Consider the following 21,966-nt stretch of genomic DNA (forward strand, 5'->3'; position numbering starts at 1 on the left):
GCCGGCTCCTGTGAGAAGCTGCCAGAAGCTTCCCCGGCTCCGAGTCGGACCCGCCGCTGGCCCAGGCCGAGCCCGTCAGTGACGGCGGTAGCGCCTCTGGGAGAACAGAGTTCAGAAGGGGAAAAAACCTGCAGTGAGTGAGGGGATCGGAATGGGAGAGGAACCCCTGTGCAGATCCCGAGGGGAGTGAGGAAGGAGGGGAGGAGGAGCGGGGGAGGAGGGGATGCCCCTGCAGCCCGTGGGGAGACCAGACGGCAGGCTGTCCCCCCCCAGCCCACGGAGGGGAGCGGGGGAGCAGATGCCCACCTGCAGCCCGGGGAGAGAGGAGCCCACGCCGGAGCAGGGGGACGGATGCCCCCCAAGATGGCCGGGACTCCAGGGGGAAAGCCCGCGCTGGAGCAGGCTGTGCCTGGAGGACTGCAGCCCATGGGAGGGACCCATGCTGGAGGAGTTCATGAAGGACTGTCTCCCATGGGAGGGACCCCACGGTGGAGCAGGGGACGAGTGAGGAGTCCTCCCCCTGAGGAGGAAGGAGCGGCAGAGACAAGGGGTGAGGAACTGACCCCAACCCCCATTCCCTGTCCCCCTGCGCCGCTGGGGGGAGGAGGGAGAGAAAACTGGGAGTGGGGTTGAGCTGGGAAGGAGGGAAGGGTGAGAGAAGGTGTTTTAAGGTTTGGGTTTACTTCTCATTATCCTTGTTTTGATTTGATTGGTAGTAAATTAAATTGATTTTGTTTCTTCCCCATGTTGAGCCTGTCTTTTGCCTGTGACCACAAGTGGTGAGTGATCCCTCCCTGTCCTTGTCTCGACCCACGAGCCTTTCTTTATGTTTTCTCCCCATCCCACCATGGCTGGGGGGAGGAGTGAGTGAGAGCGAGCGGCTTCATGGTGCTTTGTTGCCAGCTGGGCTTAAACCACAACAGTAACCCTTTGGATTGTGACATTTCCCAAATGCCAAATCACGCTGTGAACCAAGCCCTTGGTGTCAAAACACAGGCAATGCTTTTTGGCGCCCAAAGTCTCTCACCTGTGGCAAAATGTAATTGCTCTTCAGAATTTGGACTATTTTTTTTCCTTAAAATTTAGATGTTTTTATTTCCAATACTGTTACTCATACAATCCAAATGAAAACATGTTCAATTGCTAATCAGACATCTGATTTATCATCATTTCTTGTTAGGCATTTTGATTACAACAAATGACTGTGAAATTCATTGTTAAAAAGCGAGTTGTTGTCTTTGTAATAAAATGAAAAAGATAAAAGTGGCTCCAATGTCACACTGTGTAGCTTATTGTGAAGGTGGTTTGACAGCCTGGGTGTAACAAACATTCCAGTTGGCTGATATGAAAGCAAGGATCAGCACGGGGCTCAGAAAACAAAGCATATTTTAACTGCAGCCACGCGTTTGTCAGCGAGTCTCACAGTTTCCAACTAATTTTACAATAAGAATAATTTGTTTGTGTCGTGTGTTGACAGTTTTATTTAAAGCATACAATGAAAAATACCAACATGCTGTTATTCCTCTTAACAACTGCTGCACTACAAATTTTAATTTTTAAGTAGTAACATTCTCACATTACACTTACAGATTTTTTTTTTCTGTTGAAATATGTTCCCTTGTGTTATCACAGTCCATCCTTAAAGTGTATAATTAGAAAACCTATCTGTATAAGCAATATGTCTAACACTTATAAGCCAGGGAAATGCTTTACACAAATAAGTTATATTTTTAACTTTTCTTGTTGACAAAAAAACTGCCAAGGCAGCAACTAGTGTAACATCCAGTATATCTAAATGTGTGTGTTCCCATTCTTACCAACAGATATCGACTATGTATTCCTCATAACTTTACTAATTGCCTATATTTTTATTGAAAATTTAATTTTCATTGAGATAACAATGAACACATACTAGTCTTTTGCATGGCAAAACTCATCTGGTATTAACTGAATCGCTCACACAAGCTGTATAGAATTGTATGCATTTTCCTTTATTCTTTAGGGAACTTCTGGGAACAGAGCTCCGAGCAGTGTCACACTTGTAAATGAGCACCAGCAACTCATTTTTCACCCCTTTTTTCCAGCAGGCATTCCAGAATGTGTCCTTTTCTTTATTGTGGCCACCAACGATGAGATTTTTTGAATTAGATTCACAGATGAGCTTTTATGTACTATTCACATCTGTGCATCTTCTTTGGTGCCCTGTGAGTCACTCAGTTATGGATAAGAAAAAAGAAAATAAAAGGGCAAGAAATCCTCCTTTTGCATGGAGGAGTCAAAGTACAAATCTGTGCATTACAATGTTTTTGATTACTTATACAAAGTAGGTCTTAACAAAAGGATGAGAAGATTCATTGCAAAAAGGTCAAGAGGCTATAGTAGGACTACTGGCTTCAACTGCATTCTCCAGGCAGGTGGATTCAGCCTTTGAAAAAGATCTCCCAGTTTGGGTAAACCCAGCTTAAAATGGATTGAGAATTCAATTCAACAGAGAATTCATGTCACAGGCAATTGAAAATTGAGCCTTGCTTTTCATACGAAAGGCTGGCCTATCTCAGTTACAGAACATAAGCAAAGCTGCTTATGGAAAGGTATATGTTGAGGTAGGTGCTTCTTTCTAGCACATATTTCTCAAACATCCTTGAGAACTGGGAACAAAAATCTTAGTTTACTGACTGTTCTAAGGGGCTCCATCTTCCCCTGTCTACTATCTGGAGCCTCTTGCATCTCCCATCCTGCATGTTGCACAAAACCTCTTGGAGCATACATAGGATTTCACTGAGCAGCCATCCCCAAGGAAATAATCCTTAAGGGAAATCTAGTCTCAAAAAAATTTCATGTGCCTGCATGGTAAGTGGGTTATTGAATGGAGATATTGAGGATCAGTTTAATACCTTCATGTTGGCTTTCATTAGACATTGATGTTTGTTTACCCATGGATTTAGTTCTTGTATTTTAATTTTCCAAATATAAACCCATACGAATAACTGTATATAGGAGAAGTCCCACAGAATTCAAGAAGGTATGCATGCGCATACAACTATTTTTGTGACTGCTGGGTTTGCAACTAGAATTACCAAACCCAGCTGCTACTAGGGAAAAACTGCCCCTAAACCCAGCATGGGTTTGGAAAGAGTTAAAACTGTAAGATCAACTAATCTAGGTTTCAGAATAATATAAAGCACGGTCTTATTCAGTCACTTCATTCATCATGTATTTTTTCCTGCAAGAACTGCCGCTTAAAAATCTCAGCACAAAGCACTTTTCAACACCTCATAGCTTTGGTTGATGCTAATTTTGTCTGCTTCCCTCTTTGACCAGCTAGAAGTTGGCACTTGAGCTTACTGGACTCTTGACCAATCCACAGATGATCTTGCGGCTTAATTTCAGGAAGAGATTAAATGATCATGATCTCATCTTGATTAAGAACTAAGCACAACATCTTCCTTTCAGCATAACTTTCCAACAGTCAGTTCCTCCCTCACAACCTTGTAACACACTCTCCCATGCACCTACACAAGCATGAATAAACAAGAAAACAAAACATTATCAAACTGTTTCACTCACAGACTGAAGAAAGCTTATTTTCAGATTTGAATTCCTTGGAAGCACAGATGTTGTCAACTATAAAATGCATGGGCATAAGGAATTTTGAAGATAACAGCATATATAAATTTTTTTTTTTTTTTTTTTTTACTATTAGTATAGCATTAAAGAAGATCCCTGTAGTGTTCTAACAATCTGCATCACGTACAGTTGGAAGCCCTCTGCTCTACTTAATATTACCACATACAGTACTACCTAAACGGCATTATGAAATTTCTTTTGGGGATATACAATATTTCAAGTTCAACTGAGATCTTGTTATTAAACATTTGGAGATTGAAAATACGGTACTGGACAATGAAAGAACACCGTCCCATAAAGCATAACATACACGCCATTTTTCACAGTTCTAACAAAACAAGATTGTACATAAAAATGTCACAAGTAGCTCAGTACATTGGTATGATCAATATTAAGTCTAGCTGATATTGTCACATATTAAGGGCCAAATCCTGGCTCAATGCGCAGCTGAAGCCTAAACAGATGTTTAGAGAAAATAATATAAAGCCACCCTGAAGTGCTATACTGCTAACAATACCATTTGTTAACCCACCTAAGATTTTTGGCCTGTAGTAGGTACCTAACTTGCGCTACGGAAGGAACACATGGCCAGTGGTACTTGGCTCCCATCCTAGGACATATCTTCATGGATTTGTCGTGGCCAAGGGCAGCGGAGGCTGAGGGGCAGTCTTCCTTCTGGGTATGACAGTTTTGGCAGGCATCTCTATCTACTGTTCTGCCAGAATTTGGCCAAGAGTTCGAAATCCTGTACATCTTATTCAGTAGTCCCACTGAAGTCAATGGAACTTTTTTGTGAGTAAGATGAAAAGGATTTGGCCCCCAAAGTTTTTAACCCTTTAAGTAGCAAGAGACTAGTTTCATTGCACTTAGCCCATCATTCACAAGTAACTTTCTACTCGAAAACAGAAGAGGGTTGTTGATGTATAGGAAGCGTTGGCTCAGAAAGAGGAAAGCGTGCAGCAACGTCTGACTACTCGTAGCATTTTGGAACTGAACTCATAAAGGGGAAAAGAGACACTTGCATATGACAATTTCATCCAATGTCTGCCTGAGGCCAAAATAATTAAATAATTGTTTCTTCAATTCCTAAATACCATCTTATGGGTACCTTAGAAACACTAAATAACTAGATTATGTATACAGTTATAATTGGACATGTGTATTTGTGTCTCCATTGGACTTGATGGATAAGCAACTTCATCTAATACTATTAAAATTTTACAAAAAATATTGGAGCAGATGGATTTTTCAAAGAGCTTCCTAAATACTTTCATATGGAACACATGGTCATGATTTTGGGAAAAGAGAAATTTTGCTCTCATCCATGAGAAGCTTTTGGTGACCGGAATGGGCAAGAACAGCATTTTCATATTTAAAACAAAGTAATCTTACTCTGTTACACAATTCCATGTTTTGTTCTGTGATTGTGGATTTGAATTATTATTCATCTGAATTAAATGGGATAAAGGATAACTGTAGGCTAATTAAATTAATCAAAATCGTATGACAGTGCTACTCTGACCAAAAGTCATTGCAATGCAGTACGTTCTCATAACATGCAGCACTCAAAAATAGAATTTGAGATTTAAAATTGTGTAGTCAGGATGTAGACCCGAACTCTAAGTTAGAACTGGAAAACAGGACCGAGTACCATGGAGTTTAATCCCAACCGACAGAGTGAATTACTTCATCTCTAATACTGTGTCATGCTCATGCTGATGCTCAATATGTAGCTGCAAGAAAGCTACAAAGAGCAGAGCATGAGTCCTGAAAATGCTTGCTTCAACAACATCTGCACTTACAGACAATTTTAGTGTTCCCCTTTTGCAACTGAGGTAAGAATTTGGCTACCTTATAAACACTGCTAAGAGCATGCCTTCTCATTGGCACCGGGGCCTGGAGGTGTCAATGATAATCTGAGGAAACTGCACGTGAAGCTTCTATGAACTGGTTAAGGTGAGTGAACTTCTGCCCTTTTGGTTATATTAAATCATTTTATTTCCTTGTACTGCTTCTTTCCTTCCCAAACAGAAGGATATAGACATTTTGTGCTGACAGCAGTCTTTGGTATCAAATTCTCAGGGGACATTAAGGGCTGCATATCCCTTTGGCTAAGGGAACAGGATTAGGTTTCATGCTTAATTCCCCCACTGCATGCTGAAATTAGAAAGAAAAGTTCTTGGAAGGTAATCTAAGTTGAGCAAAGACTTCACTCTACTCACTGGGAAAACTTTGCAGACTTCAACAGGCACAGCATTAGTCTAGCCTTTGGAAAAATGTGAATAAAAGCTCCATAAATAGGGCTGTAATGAAGGCTTCAAAAGGAGATACATAATAGTATGCCCAGGAGAAGGTTACTTTGGGTGATGTTGTGCCTACACCTGGTAAGAAAGGTCTTGAGGTATCTCTTTGTTCCTATTAAGGAAAGTCTCTTTGATTTCATCCAGTTTTCCCATGATTCACTGTTTTCCACACACATATCCTATTCTTAAAGGCAGATCCCGCAGTCTTTATTCCATCTTTGTTCCTCACTCTGCTAGTTATTTGCCAGAATAATACTGAGGAAGAGAGACGCTCTGTGCATCTTCTCCATGCTCAGACACCGTTAGCCCTTGGTGCCTCCTGGCATGAACTCAGCTTCCAGGTTTTGCCCCCGCTGTGGCAGCTCCTAGCTCGTTGCGTTGGCGAGGACCTTCTCGGATGAGCAGATAACCCAGCGGTACATTCCTACACAGATGGGAAGAGTAGGAACAGGAGCAGACATACCGACTGGCCGTCATGCCTTCCACCTGGAATGCCAGGAGAGTCTCCCTGGCATGAGGAGGAGGAGGAGGGGGCAGCTCCTTGGTGTACCCATGGAGGTCAGGAGAGCAATCTGGCACCCAAGGTAGTCCCTGGGGCTGGCTCGTAGCGCTTACAGGAGCTAAGGTATTTTGTGGATTCGGGTCTTGAAAGCCATGTCACAGCATTAGATATGAGAATTAAAGGGTTCCGTGGCAGAAGATAGGGATCTCTTTCATACTTCTGAAGGAGAAAATGTTTTGAGAAATTTTCTGTGAATACCACCGCCCCAAAAAGAAAGTTTGCACATGCTATATGCTATATTTTGGGGGTTTTGGTTTTGGTTTTTTTCCCTTCTGTTTATCATAATAGAAAATGCTTAGAAAAGAACAAAACTGATCATTTTTATGATGACATGGCACATTTCTGATGTATGTTGAGATTTATTACTAGCAGTATTTGAGTTTCATTTTGGGCTCTGAAAGCATGTAAAACTCAGTATTAAAAAAGCCTCACAACAATCTTCTGAAGCAAGTTTCTCTCTATTTTACAGCTAAGGAAACCAAGGCACAAAGAAATTAAATTATGTGCCTCAGGTAGTGCAGTAAGTCAGTGGTAAAGTCAGGAAGAGAATGAAATTCTGCAGTTATGGGTTAACTCTCTCTTCCTGCTAGGAAGATTAATCTCATCCCTAATACACTGTTTCACACCACCAGTATTAAAGATCATGGAAACTGGCCAATTTGCACTGATAAAACTGTTGCAAAGCCAACGATTTTTTTTTCCATCTAGGCATGAAAATGCTACTTAAAGGGTTAATTATACTGCTGCGCTGGTAAACATTTTTACTTGTTGCTGGTTAGACCCGTATTTAAATACTGACTGGGACAGAAGAGACTGAGCTGGCCCTGGACTCCCTTGTCTTGGTGTTGGGCATGGATATCGTACAACAGGACACCCCCACCGTGGCCTCAGGCAGCTCATCTTCCTCTGTCCATTCGTTGAGATCCGGGTTATAGCACTGAATGCACTTCTTGTATTTTTTCTCTATTTCATTCCAGCCACCCACTAAGTAAATTTTCCCGTTAAGGGTGGAGGCGCCAGCCGTACTCACTCCAGTTTGAAGTGGGGCCACGTAACTCCACTGCCCCGTGTAAGGACTGTAACACTCCACAGGGAGAACGTCGACCCTTTCGGCTCGCCCCCCAAGCTGAGACCCTCCCATGACGTAGACCCTCTCCAGAAGGGACACCGCGCAGTGCCACCCCCTTGGGGTGCTGAGGCTGGACCTATCCTGCCAGCTATCTTTGCTGGGGTCGTACGCGCACACCGAGCGAGAGTAAGCGTTATTAATGTAACCTCCTGTGACCAGGATCCGACCATCCACCACCGCGCTGGCGTGGCAGCACCTGGGCACCTCTAGGGGTGCCTTCATCTGCCACTGATTAGTTGCAGGCACGTAGCATTCCACCGAGGAGAGGCAGCCCTCCGAGTTGCGACCGCCCACTGCAAAAAGGAGGCCGTTGAACACATTCAGGCTGAAGTGAGTGCGCCGCTGATTCATATTTGCCAGGTGAATCCAGGTGTTGAAACGAGGATCGTACCTGAAAGCATTAAAAGAAGAGGGTAACTGTCTCACATACGGCTCTGCTAGATTCTGCAGTCCTGCCTCTGTCCTACTACTGCTGCAGGTGCAAAGTTGCTAAAATTTTAGTTAGTTATTTAGCCCATTAGAAGTCGGTGGAATGAAACTGGTATTCCTGGTTATATTTCCAAATAAACTTAATTTTTGATTGGAGGAAAATCTGTTTGTATCATTCAAACCTGGTATTATTTCGATGAAGTAAATCTGACTCTTCCCTAATTTGCTTTTGTACGCTAACCTCATTAGAATATTGGGAAGAGATACTTGCAACATACAATAGAAATTTTAGAAGTTTTTTTGCAATTTACGCCTCCAGCAAAGATGTCAAAATTTACTCAAAGTGTTTTAAAAAATGTTAGGTTGTGATTTATACTTGCATCTTTTTAGTACTTTCTAAATGGTAAGTATTCTTTCCCTGCCACTCATATGGGGTAAGATTTATGTGGAAAGAACATCTTTGCTTTCTGACACCATTCCTGTTTGAAATAACATTCTCTGTCCTTGACATTTAAATGAGCAATTTTGAAATAGGAAATAGCAAATCATGACTCCTGAAGGAGTTGAGTGAGTAGGCGCATACATTTCTCCTGTTGCATGCTGAGGGGACCAGAGAATCACATGAGAAAAAGACTATGGGAAAGTAAATACTAATTGTTAGCTGTCATTCAGCATTGTCATCTGCAGCTCTGAAGCCAAGTCCACAGACACACTGAGGTGACTTGACATGCTCGAGGTTAATGGCAGAACAGGGAGCAGAACCCATTCAGCCGTGGACCATGAGGATTTCCCCACCTCCTCCCCACAACCACGGTGTGCACCGAGCACACAGCTCCTTGTGAGAATGTGGGACATAGCTTAAAGGCAGAAGGTCAGGAGAGTGACAGCATAATTTCCTTTACGTGACATATTTTTCTGACAAAAAGTAGATTATGCAATAAAATTGATCTAGAGAAGGTTCCTCATTCATTAACTTTGTATGTTGGTTGATGTCCTCAGGAGAAGGTACCTGAAAGTTCCTCCTGGGAGCAGAAAAAGAAGCATTGGTAGGACTGTGGTTGTATATTGCCATTGCATGTCCATAGTCTGTTAGTAGCAAAAAGCTGAGTTGTCTCACCTCCAGCCTTTGCTTCAAGCTATTGTGTGCTGTCAGCTTTTAGGCTGAACTGTTTAAAAACTAGCACCACCCATTTGACTACTGCATGTTTGGCTATGCACTCTTCTGACCAGTGCAGTCCTTGGATGACTACAGATAGGAGATGTAATATTTCAGAAGTGAGGTATTATTTGGGGTACACCATAGAAGGGAAATATAGCCTTCATGAGATGGTGACATTGTTTCTAAACTCCTGATAAATAAAAAAGCTGAAGGATATGAAATGCAGTATAAAAGCTGTTGAAAATATGGCAGATGGTGCATAGAAAGTCAAGATTCTAACATCTAAAAGGTGTTTTTCAGAACTTTCTGGGAGGCATCAGAAGCTCTTGAAATTTAAAAAGTCTCATCTTGTCTGACTTGGTACATTTTAATGGTACCTTAGAACATCCCAGAGCTTCCTAGTTATGTTCCTATTTATTTCCTCCACTCAGAGTAAGTTGTCTTGGTTTTCCTCACTTCTCATTGTGCATGTGTAACCATGGTGAAGGTTTTGCATAACTTCAGCTGCATATTTCTGTTCATTCAAACTTTAATATAGAATGGCATCCATACCTCCCCCACCCTGTCCCCCTTCTGTTTATCCGAGTGGTTCACGCTGCGTGTCACAAACCAGCTTGGTCTATCTGCCTGCATTGTGTGGAATACATCTCTCTATCCCTTTTAAATAAATCATCAGTTACCTGCAGAAATTGCTGACTGCATGCTTGGCTTGGTTCCTGGCATCATTCTGGTCTTCCCCACCGGCCACATAGAGAAATCCATCCATCACCGTGACACACTGATTAAAACTTTTAGCAGGCATTTCACTCAGCTTCTTCCATCCGTTTTCAGGATCTCTGTATAAGATGTCTCTGCTAAGAGACTTTTCTGTTAGAGCTGGGCGTCCACCAACAGTAACTAAGACTCTGAAACCTCCACGGATCCTTGTTCTTCTGGACTGAAGGGTATTCTGGTGATAGGGAAGCAAATGATAGTTCATGGCATCCACTAGGAGCTTATGGCAGTCTGCATCTTGCATCATTCTTGGCACAGTTTGAACATAATTGACAAGGTCTTGGGCTGAGATGGTACCGAAACGGATGTTACCTAAGAGATCGGCAGCAAACTTTACTCTTTTTTGGTCAAATTCCAGCCATTTTATTGCAATCTGGAATGCAACAATTTCAGAAGGCAACTGCAAGTTGTCATCTGCAAGAAGTTCATTAATCTGATCAAAAGTAAGTTTTAAGAACTGATCTGTTTCTGAAAATTCAATGAAGTTGTCTCTAATAAATTTGTGCGCTGCTTCCTTTGTTGTCTTTAGTCCGTATGTTTCTGCAATATTGGCAACATACATACAATTCTCAACACTGATTTCTTGGATTAGAAAATCACAGCACATCTTTACAAGGGTGTGAATCTGCAGATAAATTGCTGTGGAAATAATACTACCTATTGTATAAAGTGAGAGAGTAAGTTTTCCAGTGTAAGCATAGGTGATAACAGTAGCTAGACCCAATGGGGATACATCATTGAGGTCTACTCTTTGAGTGGATGGATCTTTCTTTAAGATGTTGTGAAAGTAGTCACTGCTTGAAGCCATCACCACCTTATGAACACTGAAGGATTTGGTTTTGGTACTGATAGTCAAGTCACAAAGAAAATTCTCTTGTCTCATTCTGCTTAGACCTTCCAAGAGATTTGGGCTATATGATGGGTCAGAAACTTCAGATGAGATGCAGCTGAAACCATTTCCTCCATCTAAGAGTCCATTCAAGCCATTTAGTTTACTGAGGGGGCCATCTTCCACAATGATAGTCATTTCATTGATATCTGCTTTGTTCTTTTTCACATTCTTCTTCTTAGGGGCCATGACTGCAATGAAATATTACAGCCAAGAGCTTGCTAAAAAGAAAATTAAAATGTTTAGAGCTACACCACAGCTGTGATATTTAACAGCTATGAGATTATGCAACAAATCTAACCTTTGTCAATACAAATAAATGCCACAAAAGTAAAACATACAGGATAACCTATCTTCCTAGGAACTATTATACTGTCCTAGATCATAGTGTGGCTGCTTATTAATAACAATCAATACGTAAATTGTGAAGAATACGCCCACAAGTAATTCCTTTTTTTTTAAATAAGGTCATAAATTAACATTCACCTATTATCACCACGTTCAAAGACCTAAATTCTCTGAATGAGTTTTCCAGAGTGTAAAATTTGGTAAATATATATTTAAATCAGCCAGGTTCTAGAGCTAAATTCATTAGTCTGAAGCAAAGGAAATATGCAGATCCCCAACTTTGTTCATCCTTACTCCAGGGCAAGTACAGACTTACAGGTGACTTCAGAATTTGACCAGGAAATATTAAGAGTGGGAGAAATTCTTGAAAAAAAAAAGCAAGATAAGACATAAAGAGAAAGTGAATTTTAGTATGATGTCATATGGATTTTAGATTTAGGATCTGCTCCAAACTGCTTCCACACTTTTGATTTTCTAGACTGATGATATTCTATTTCCCATGTCAGATTCGCAAATACTTTCTACTCATAGCACACTTTGCTTGCTTTTCAATAACAGTAATTTGAAATTTATAATCCTACTTTTAGGACTTTCCAGAGATTTAGGGAGAAGAAGTCTAACTTTTAGTTGAAAGAAATGTCATGCAGACTCTAGCAGGACATGTCATTTTAAACGAGGTCTTTGTGTGTGAAGGTAGGAATTACTCCCATACAGTTATGTTAGAACAGATATTTGAATTACATGTATCAACTCTAGGCACATTCCAGCTCTTGCTGAAATGAAGAGCCACATTTTTGTCAAATGCAATGTGAGACGGCCCCTAAGTAGTCTTCAAAGGGGCTATTTCAAACAAATATATTTGTATATGCAAATATACCTTGAAGAAAAGCACTGATCTTCAATAACACAGTTAAAACAGATATTGCTGAGATCAGCATTCAAATAGATTCAAATATAGCATTTATCTCCAGTATATCCATTTATTTTAAAACAATTTCTACACGCTAATTTTCTTCATGATCCTTGCATTCATGAAAACCAGAACATGAAGAAATGCTACTTCATGATAAAAAAAACAACTGGATTATTTTAGATAACTTAATAAAAAGACTTCAGTAATATTTCAACCTAGAATCTCAGCACATCAATTTTTCCTTAAGCACACAGCACATAACAAAATGGTAATTTAATTATAGAAAGGAATGGTTGCTGCCTGCGAGCACCAAGATTTTTTTTTTTGCTGCTGCTGCTGCTGGGTGACAACCATGTGCAGAGCAGGCGAGGGAGAAGGCCATGTGTGCTGAAAGCGTCAGTGTCAGCCCGCACTGACGTGAGCTGCCATCCCCAAAATGTCGGTGTGCCAGCGCAGGGGTCAGCTGCTGCCCGGCTCCCCCCCGCTCCGGCTGCATTCCAGGAGCTGCATCTGTTGAGAACTATCAGAGTCACCTCCCAGAATAGCAACCTCCCAGCAGCTTGCCATTTTAAGACAGGTTCAGTCCAAGGTATAGCTGGTGCTTTAGTACGCTTGGTTGTTTAACACAAGTTTTTTTGCAAAAAGCTATGATGTTGCAAGCGTCGTGCGTATTTGTTGGCACATAGACTAAAGGCAAAACAAGACTTTTGGATGTCTTTGTGTGTTATCCACATGGTTATAGCTTTGCATATTAGTAGCCACAACTTTATAGCTAGCAAGGGCGTATTCTTTTGGCAGTCATATTTGAGGTTCTAAATAGTTTCAGAGACCCATAACTTACTTAAAAATTTTAATACATGCGGCACTTAATGTTTATTGCCTCACTGCATCATTGCAGAGCTCATTTAAATACGTGACATTTTAAGCTCTCTGTTCACAAATGTCCACTCTACAAAGTTTTTTTCCTGAAAAACACTTTTCCATCAGCAGAAATGTCACCAACCAGTTTAGTGTATAAGCACATAAGTGACAGGACATGCAAACCCAGTGAAACAAATCAAACGATCCTATAATAAATCCAAGTTACTGAACTTTTAAAGCCCTGGATGATTTGGTTTTCTATAGCCATTTGCTTTCACCTAATTTATTTTATCTTAAGACCAACTCATGCCAAAGGATACTTGGGGTCCCAAAACAATGCATTCAAACAACCAATCCCCCTCCCCTTAAAATGTTATCTTCTAAACACTACCAAAGTGAAGAGTTAAAACCCCCTTACCCTCCTCAGAAAAATGTTGTCCCAGAGCTGTCCAAGAAGCTGTCAGCGAAAATGCCTCTTCCTTGGAAAATGAGAAGACAAAAAGAGAGCAAACGTGGTACAAAAGAGAGAGAAAGATCAGAGGCCACTTGGTAAGTCCCAGCTTGTGGTTTCCAGTGTGACGCTTTGCTGTCACAGGGAGCAAAAGAGACCAGAGCCTCTGCTCGGGTGCTCTTTAAAATGACCCCTCCTCTCCGTGCCTCGCTCCCTGCCTCTGCCCAGCCACAGGAGCTCAGCTTCCCCGGGCTGCCTGGCCTCCAGAAACCGCAGGGACAAGCCCAGACCCTCCAAACGCACATGTACAAGGGAGGAAAGGGAGGCGAAAGTGAAGACGGTAGATCCACAGCAGGTAATAATTGTCCCAGGTAATAGTAGGGTGGACCACTGGGTTCCCCACTTCAAAGTTGGGTGCCTGGGCAAAAGCCAGGATGCTTGGGGAGGGGGACGGGTTTAGATTGGACATAAGGAAGATATTTTTTATGATGAAGGTGGTGAGGCACTAGAACAGGTTGCCCAGAGAAGCTGTGGATGCCCCACCCCTGGCAGTGTTGAAGGCCAGGGTGGTTGGGGCTTGGAGCAACCTGGTCTAGTGAAAGATGTCCCATGGCAGGGGAATTGGACTGGATGATCTTTGAAGGTCCCTTCCAACTCAAACCATTCTGTGATTATATTATTCTATGATTGTGGTGGGCTGACCCTGCCTGGACGTCAGGTGCCCACCAAAGCCGTTCTATCACTCCCCCTCCTCAGCTGGACAGGGAAGAGAACATATAACAAAGAGCTTGTGGGTTGAGATAAGGACAGGAGAGATCACTCACCAATTACCGTCATGGTCAAAACAGACTCAGCTTGGGGAAAATTAACTCAATTTATTACCAATCAACCAGAGTAGGGTAATGAGAAATAACACCAAATCTCAGAACACCTTCCCTCCACCCCTCCCTTCTTCCTGGGCACAACTTCACTCCCAGATTCTCTACCAACCCCCCCCAGCGGTGCAGGGGGACGGGGAATGGGGTTTACGGTCAGTTCATCACATGATATTTTCTGCCACTTCATCCTCATCAGGGGAAGGACTCATCACACTCTTCCCCTGCTCCAGTGTGGGGTCCCTCCCACGGGAGACAGTCCTTCATGAACTTCTCCAATGTGGGTCCTTCCCATGGGCTGCAGTTCTTCACGAACTGCTCCACCGTGGGTCCTTTCCACGGGCTGCAGTCCTTCAGGCGCACACTGCTCCAGCCTGGGTCCCCCGCGGGGTCACAGGTCCTGCCAGAAAACCTGCTCCAGCGTGGGCTCCTCTCTCCACGGGGCCACAGGTCCTGCCAGGAGCCTGCTCCAGTGTGGGCTTCCCACGGGGTCACAGCCTCCTTCGGGCATCCACCTGCTCCGGCGTGGGGTCCTCCATGGGCTGCAGGTGGAGATCTGCTCCACCGTGGACCTCCCTGGGCTGCAGAGAGACAGCCTGCCTGTCCTGGTTTCAGCTGGGATAGAGTTAACTGTCTTCCTAGTAGCTGGTACAGCGCTATGTTTTGAGTTCAGTATGGGAAGAATGTTGATAACACTGATGTTTTCAGTTGTTGCTCAGTAGTGTTTAGACTAGAGTCAAGGATTTTTCAGCTTCTCATGCCCAGCCAGGGCACCTGACCCAAACTGGCCAACAGTGTATTCCATACCATGGGACGTGCCATCTAGTTTAGGAACTGGGAAGTGGGGGGCAGGGATTCGCCGCTCGGGGACTGGCTGGGTGTCGGTCGGCGGGTGGTGAGCAATTGCCCTGCGCATCATTTGTACATTTCAATCCTTTTATTACTACTGTTGTCATTTCATTAGTGTTATCATTATCATTATTAGTTTCTTCTTTTCTGTTCTATTAAACCGTTCTTATCTCAACCCATGAGTTTTACTTCTTTTCCCGATTTTCTCCCCCATCCCACTGGATGGGGGGGAGTGAGTGAGCGGCTGCGTGGTGCTTAGTTGCTGGCTGGGGTTAAACCATGACACTGCCTCACCGTGGTCTTCCCCACGGGCTGCAGGGGAATCTCTGCTCCTGCACCTGGAGCATCTCCTCCCCCTCCTTCTGCACTGACCTGGGGGTCTGCAGGGCTGTTTCTCTTACATGTTCTCACGCCTCTCTCCAGCTGCCATTCTTGTCTGTCCTGCAACTTTTTTTTCCTTCTTAAAAACGTTATCACAGAGGCGTTACCACTATCGCTGATGGGCTCAGCCTTGGCCAGTGGCAGGTCCATCTTAGAGCTGGCTCGTATGGGCTCTGTCGGACACAGGGGAAGCTTCCAGCAGCTTCTTACAGAAGCCACCCCTGTAACCCCCCCCCGCCCCCGCTACCAAAACCTTGCCAGACAAAGCCAATACAATGATCTAAAATAACCAGCAGGAAACACCAAGGAAAAGCTGGCAATTTAGTTCCACTTTCTTAGGATTTCGGTGCTTAACTCTGAGCAGGGGGAAGGAGACGTCCTGATGGGGATTCACAACCACGTCCTATTTCTTGGAGTTAGCCCCCTGCTTCTGTGAAGACTTGCCTTGGCTTTCAAGGATACCAGCTCACATCCCCTGATATATTTGCAGAGAGATGTGAACTTTGATCTTCTGTCTCACAGGAAGCTATCCTAACTTGTGGGTTATACCATACACCGGAATAGTTGACCTCCACCTCTTGCCAGTCAACCTCAGGAATAATATAAAGCCAAACCTTCGCATCCCAGGAGAATTTCATCCCACGGGAGAGATAAAAGAGGTGTGAGCGACTGCATGGGATGGGAAGGATATTGGGGGAAGTGGAAGTTAGAGAAAGGGAAGATTTCCTCTTGGCTGTACTTTGTGTAATGTTTCCTCTGGTAGATTTGTTTGATTGCTTCCAGGCTTGGATGGGCTATTACAACTAGTGCTGCAAAATAACACTTATCATTTTGAACACAAGAGCATCACTGTACTAGTGGAGTTAGTTACAAAAAGTTACAAGATAAAAATGAAAAAACAGAATAGGCAATCAAACATGTGAAATGAGAGTGAAGGAGAGGGACGTAAAGACAAGCCCTCCCAACGGCAACAAAGTAACCAGCTTTCCTTATGAAAAACAGGGCCACCACTGTGAAAAATTAGGGACAAAGCCTTATTTTAAGACATGTTTTAGGAACCTCTCCTTACTATACTACGTATTTTTTTTTCTCATGTGTAGATTCCTACTGCCTCAGATATACAACTCAGTATAACACCAATTTAACATGTAGGATGACATCTATCATCATCTTAACACATCTCAATATATTCTAATTTACTAGTTCAAGCCAATTATAAAATTCCTTACATGGACAATTAACCTCAGCTTTTTTTGAAGCTCTGCTTTAACAGGATCAGCTGTAATGATTTTTACACAAAAAATATGCTCCCCACTGTGATTCATGAGTTTTAAGAATTTGTAAAAATTAGCTTTTGTAGATAGAACAGGCATATTTCTAAAACAAGATTCCCGAGCATATACATATCAGTGAACTTGAGTTACTCGGTGTTCCCTTTTCTAACAGCTCACGCACACACTTTTATCAATTTTTATAATTTTAAGATGTCCTAAAAAGCCAACTTTTTTCAGAGAAAGAGTATCTTTTTTTCTTTTGTCATTTTTCAGTTGCTTTTTTTTTTTTTTGGTAAAGGGAACACTTCTCCAGAATGAATACACTATCACAATCTGTAGAAAATAAAAGATTATTCTCATTTTCATACCTTTAAAATCTACTAGTACATTTTAAAATAAATTTAAGTCTTATTCAGTCTCTACAAATGTGTTTCCAACATCCTTATATGATTCAGTGTTGAAAAAACCACACAAACAACAATGGGGAAATATCCCCACTGAAAATACAAACCCAATTTCTAATTTCTGGAAAACACTGAACATGCTTTGAGCTGTGCAGTATAGAGATAACCATCTTGTGGGGCATGCCTCAACATCTCAATGTATTAATGCTGACACAATCAAACATCTCCCATAGTTCTGAAACTTTGGGTGTACATTACGGCAGAAACCTTTAGTTACTTGGTCTTCAAGATCAGAGGACAACTGATAGCATACTTGGCTATTATGTGGCATGCAAGCTGGTCTTGGAACTAGTCATTCTCATTTTCCATTAATTTGCACACAACAAAGTCTTTTAAAAAATAAACAGTACCAGGATTAGCTGCAAATCATGATACACTTTTTAAAATAAAACTTTGATTTAATATGTTTTTGAACTTTGAGATATTCTTAACATTGTTTCTTTTCTATCTTGAAAATAACCTGTCATCTTTCTGATTATTTTCTTCCCAATGGCATAGAAATTAATTACTATAAAGTATTTTGATATTGATTGAACTCCTTGCAATCAAGGTACGAATTATCTTCTCAGTTAAAAGAGGGGGTAGTACATTTTTTGGCAATATCTTAAGCCTGTGAAGATGTATCCTTTTAGGTATGGGTTAATCCTGGGGAAAAAACACCTCATTTGCTCCATAATCAGCTGGTCTATGTGAGTGACTAAGGGCAATACTATCAATCCATGTAGCAGTAGCAGGTCATGTAGTAATATTTTTACATTTTTTTTTGGCGGGGGGGGGGGGAAGTGCAAACATTTCAAGAGATTTGTTCTTAGCCAAATATACAAGAATAATTATTATTTGCTCCATGTGCATAAGCCAGAATCAGCAATAGGGAAAGTTCTTCTATCAGCAAAGATAGGCCTTAAGGCAATTACAACCACCTTTTCTAATCCATGCACAACCACTACTGCACTCTTTCTGGAAAATGTAAAGCCTTTTCTTTGAAGTCAGCATGCTTTGACTTGTTGGCAGAATGCAAGTGTCACAGCCATGGCCAGATGGAGATCTACCTTGGTCAACTAAAGACGTTAACAAAACTCAGGCTCATCTTTAGATCATGACTGCTTTGTTTGCTCTGAGCCCTTCGTGTACACTCAGCCAAATACTATGCACCCCCAAAGCCCATATTTAGTTCACTATGATAAATAGTTATGAAAAATATCTTTAAATGTATTAATCTGAATGTATTAAGTAATCATACAAATAATGCCTTTAGGAAGGCTGAAGGTCCTCATGCAGATTGGAGACACTGTGAAAGCATATTGAGTTTCAGTGGGAACTGCAGTCTTTTCAATAAAAAGATGGAAAAGAAACATGTTTTCTTTTTAAGCTGCTGAATAAACAAACAAACTACTGCTGTTTAGGATCAAATACACAGGCCTTGATTTCACAGAGGGTAGCTTTGAGGAACTCTGTTCAGCAGGACACTCAACCCTAGGTGGGTCACTCAGACCCCCTCCACGAAGCAGACCTCCCCCAGTACTCAAGTCACTCGCCCCCAGTTCATTGCCTAATTTTGCCCAGCCAAGCCTCTCACATCGATCCACCCCCTGAAACTCTCACCTAGCTCTTCTCCTTAGCTCATACAAACCCTATTTCTCTTTCTGGTTTCACTCTTTCCTCAGAAACTCACCAAGGACTGGCAGTAGGGCATGAGAAGACCTTAGGGATGAGAGAGAGTTTGTAAGCCTTGGAGCGGAGCTGATGGCATAACACAGCTCTCAAGTGTGTAGTGACAGAGCAAGTATTGGAGTTATATTTTGCGTGTGGCAACCCCACTTCTTCCTAACAGGAGTCCCGCATCATTTGCCAAACAAACAAATCCTCATAGCAGTTGGCATCAGCCAGCAGTCTTGAAGGACCAAGTAAACTTGGAATTCTTTCCTCTGCAAAAGTTATGACAGGCAATATGAGAAATGCTGCAATTAGACCTGGGCTAGAAACATTTTTCTTGTTCCAGGAAAGTTTTTGAGATTTGAAATGTTTTATTCTTCTTCACTGGCATGAAATCATGATCTTTCAGAATAACTGGGCAGAAGTGCAGCAAGGAGATTTTCCTCATCCCACTTTGATAATTAAGGCTTTCAAACACCATATGGGAAACCCAGCTCCAATCGCATAATCCATATGACAATCTGAGCCTCAACTTCCCTAATCAAAGATGACTTTAACCATAATGCTGGTGTGGGCTGAATCTCTCCCAAGATTTCTTCTGCATAAATGCTATTTTGTATAAGTAATTTCGTATTATTAGGGCCAGAAAAATAAAGGAAGAGTAAGCAGTTGCAGCTGACCAATTTTAAGGTAGGGTTGATGAAATCTGTACACACTGTGATGATGAGTTAAATATTTCTGTAACCCCAGCCAGCAACTAAGCACCACACAGATAAAGACAGTTTAATAGAACAGAAAGGAAGAAAACAATAATAATAATAAAAGGATTGGAATATACAAAACAAGTGATGCACAATGCAGTTGCTCACCACTCACTGACCGATGGCCCGCTAGACCCCGAGCAGTGATCCTCCCTCCCCAGGCCAACCCCCCCACTTCATATCCTGGGCATGTCGTCCCATGGTATGGAATACCCCTTTGGCCAGTTGGGGTCAGCTGCCCTGGCTGTGTCCCCTCCCAACTTCTTGTGCCCCTCCAGCCTTCTTGCTGGCTGGGCATGAGAAGCTGAAAAATCCTTGAGTTAGTGTAAACACTACTGGGCAACAACTGACAACATCAGTGTGTTATCAACATTATTCTCATACTGAACCCAAAACATAGCACTATACTAGGCACCAGAAGGAAAATTAAATCTATCCCAGCCAAAACCAGGACAAAGATGAGCACGGTAACTGGAGAGCCAGTCTGCAACAGGGACCTGGATTTGTTTTTTCCATATCCAACCTGAGTGCTGTACTTACTGTATTGCACTACTGGCTATTTTTGTTTCTCTACTGATAAATTTGCTATATACAGTGCCAAGCTGCAATAAGATCTATTTTGCAAGAGTAGTAACCCTAACGTGCAAATACCGGACTTTTGCCTTCTTAAAATTCCCCTGTAATTCAGACTAGATACACTCCTCTTAACACTTCCCCCAAACACTGCTTTAAAGAGTGAAATGTGTACTATGTATCTATTTTAATTATATCTACATTAACTTCCAAGGAAATACTCCACAGGTTTTTTAGGAAGGACTCATACAGCTCGGAGTCTTCCAAGTGCGTGCTCGGCCCCAGCAAGCTCCATGGCAGAGATCCTGTTTAAGCTACGCATTTCATGCAGCGCGGAAGACCGACTCCCTGCCCTACGTTTTTTATGACCTTAGGTAAACCACAGAGGAACCACGCTGAAAGTTGCAGGGCCCAAAAGCGCTGTCTCTGCCTCAAAAAAAAAAAAAAAAAAAAGAGAGAGAAAGCATTAGCCATCAGGCTGTAAATAAGGTAGGACAGAAAGAAAACCTCTCATGGCTTCTCCTGAGGCTGGCGCGGCTGTACTTGACGTGCGGAAAACAGACTCCATAATCAGTGAGATTGTAAAGTAGGTATGTTCATTCAGCGCTGGGCAGCACGGGGGGTAGTCCCACCAAAGTCGTGCGCACCGTCGGGTCTAATTGTGCAGGTTAAGTACATGTTCTACATACATATTCACTAGATTTCTGAGAAATGCTATACATATTCATTAGTTTTCTGGGAAACTATTAGCATATGCAAATGTTCTTTACGCAGGAGCATTGAAGGTCTCTGGTGGTCTTCCGGAGTCTTCCTCACTTGTCCGCTATTTGACCCTCCTCGGGTGATTCTGCGCAGTATGGTCTTTTACATGTTTTGATACATCAGTGCTCGTTAGTGCTCTTATTATCTAAGTTCTCATCAGTGGTGTAAAACCATATGGTTAGTTTAAGCTAAATAATCTACAAGGACGAGAACAAAGGCAGGGGTTCTTATCTTTTTTGGCCCTATCTATTCAAGCAAGGCCTCTACTTGTGCCTTCTTGACAAGATCGTAAATTCATCAAACATTTAATTAAGTTTTGTGATTGTTCATGGTTCCTTCTTGCTCATCACTCCCAAGTACCAGTCTCTGACAGGCTTAATCCTTGAGGAACACCAGTCTTTGGTATGTAAAGTTACAGAGAGACAATCATTAAGCAATTAGCAGTTCGTTCTCTATATCATACTGATGGACTTAGCCTGCTGCTCTTGCAGGGTCAGCGTACACGCCACGGCGTTTCTTGGGGCAGGCTGCTGTGCGCCCTCCGAATCACCTCCATGGGCTTACTTCAGTCGTAGCTGCGCTTGTTCAGTGCCACACTGCGTATTTTAACGTCAAGAGAGGCAGAAGAAAGAAAAGCACGTAGTCTTTTACTATTGCTGGTAGTTCGGTAGCAAACAACCAGGTCGGCTGCAGCTACGGGCAAACAGCCCGGCAGGGAAGAGCCACTTCGGGCCGGGCCGCGCCTGCCTTCGTGAGGGAGCAGGACAGCAGACCAGGCCCCGGCCTGGGCCGCGGCTGCCCGCACCCCCTGCCAGCGGGGCCCCGGCACGGCTCGGGCCCTGCCCGCCGACCCCCGGCCATGATGTAGGCGTGGGGGCGAGGGGCAGACAGCTCGGGCGGGGGGGGGGGGGGGAAGCTGAGGAAATAGC

General features: G+C 42.7%; 1 protein-coding gene across 1 annotated transcript; it reads right to left on the minus strand.

Moving 5' to 3' along the window:
• Positions 1-1,450: 1,450 nt before the first annotated feature.
• On the minus strand, positions 1,451-13,620 carry KLHL31 (kelch like family member 31). Its single transcript, XM_009923921.2, has 3 exons — positions 13,413-13,620; positions 9,890-11,093; positions 1,451-8,012 (listed from the first exon to the last, which is right to left on the minus strand). Exons 2-3 carry the CDS (start codon positions 11,059-11,061, stop codon positions 7,280-7,282), a joined length of 1,905 nt encoding a protein of 634 aa, XP_009922223.2. The 5' UTR covers positions 11,062-11,093; positions 13,413-13,620; the 3' UTR covers positions 1,451-7,279.
• Between the last annotated feature and the right edge of the window lie 8,346 nt (positions 13,621-21,966).

Source organism: Haliaeetus albicilla, chromosome 18 (assembly GCF_947461875.1).
Source record: "Haliaeetus albicilla chromosome 18, bHalAlb1.1, whole genome shotgun sequence".
In the NCBI taxonomy this organism is placed as follows: Eukaryota; Metazoa; Chordata; class Aves; order Accipitriformes; family Accipitridae; genus Haliaeetus; species Haliaeetus albicilla.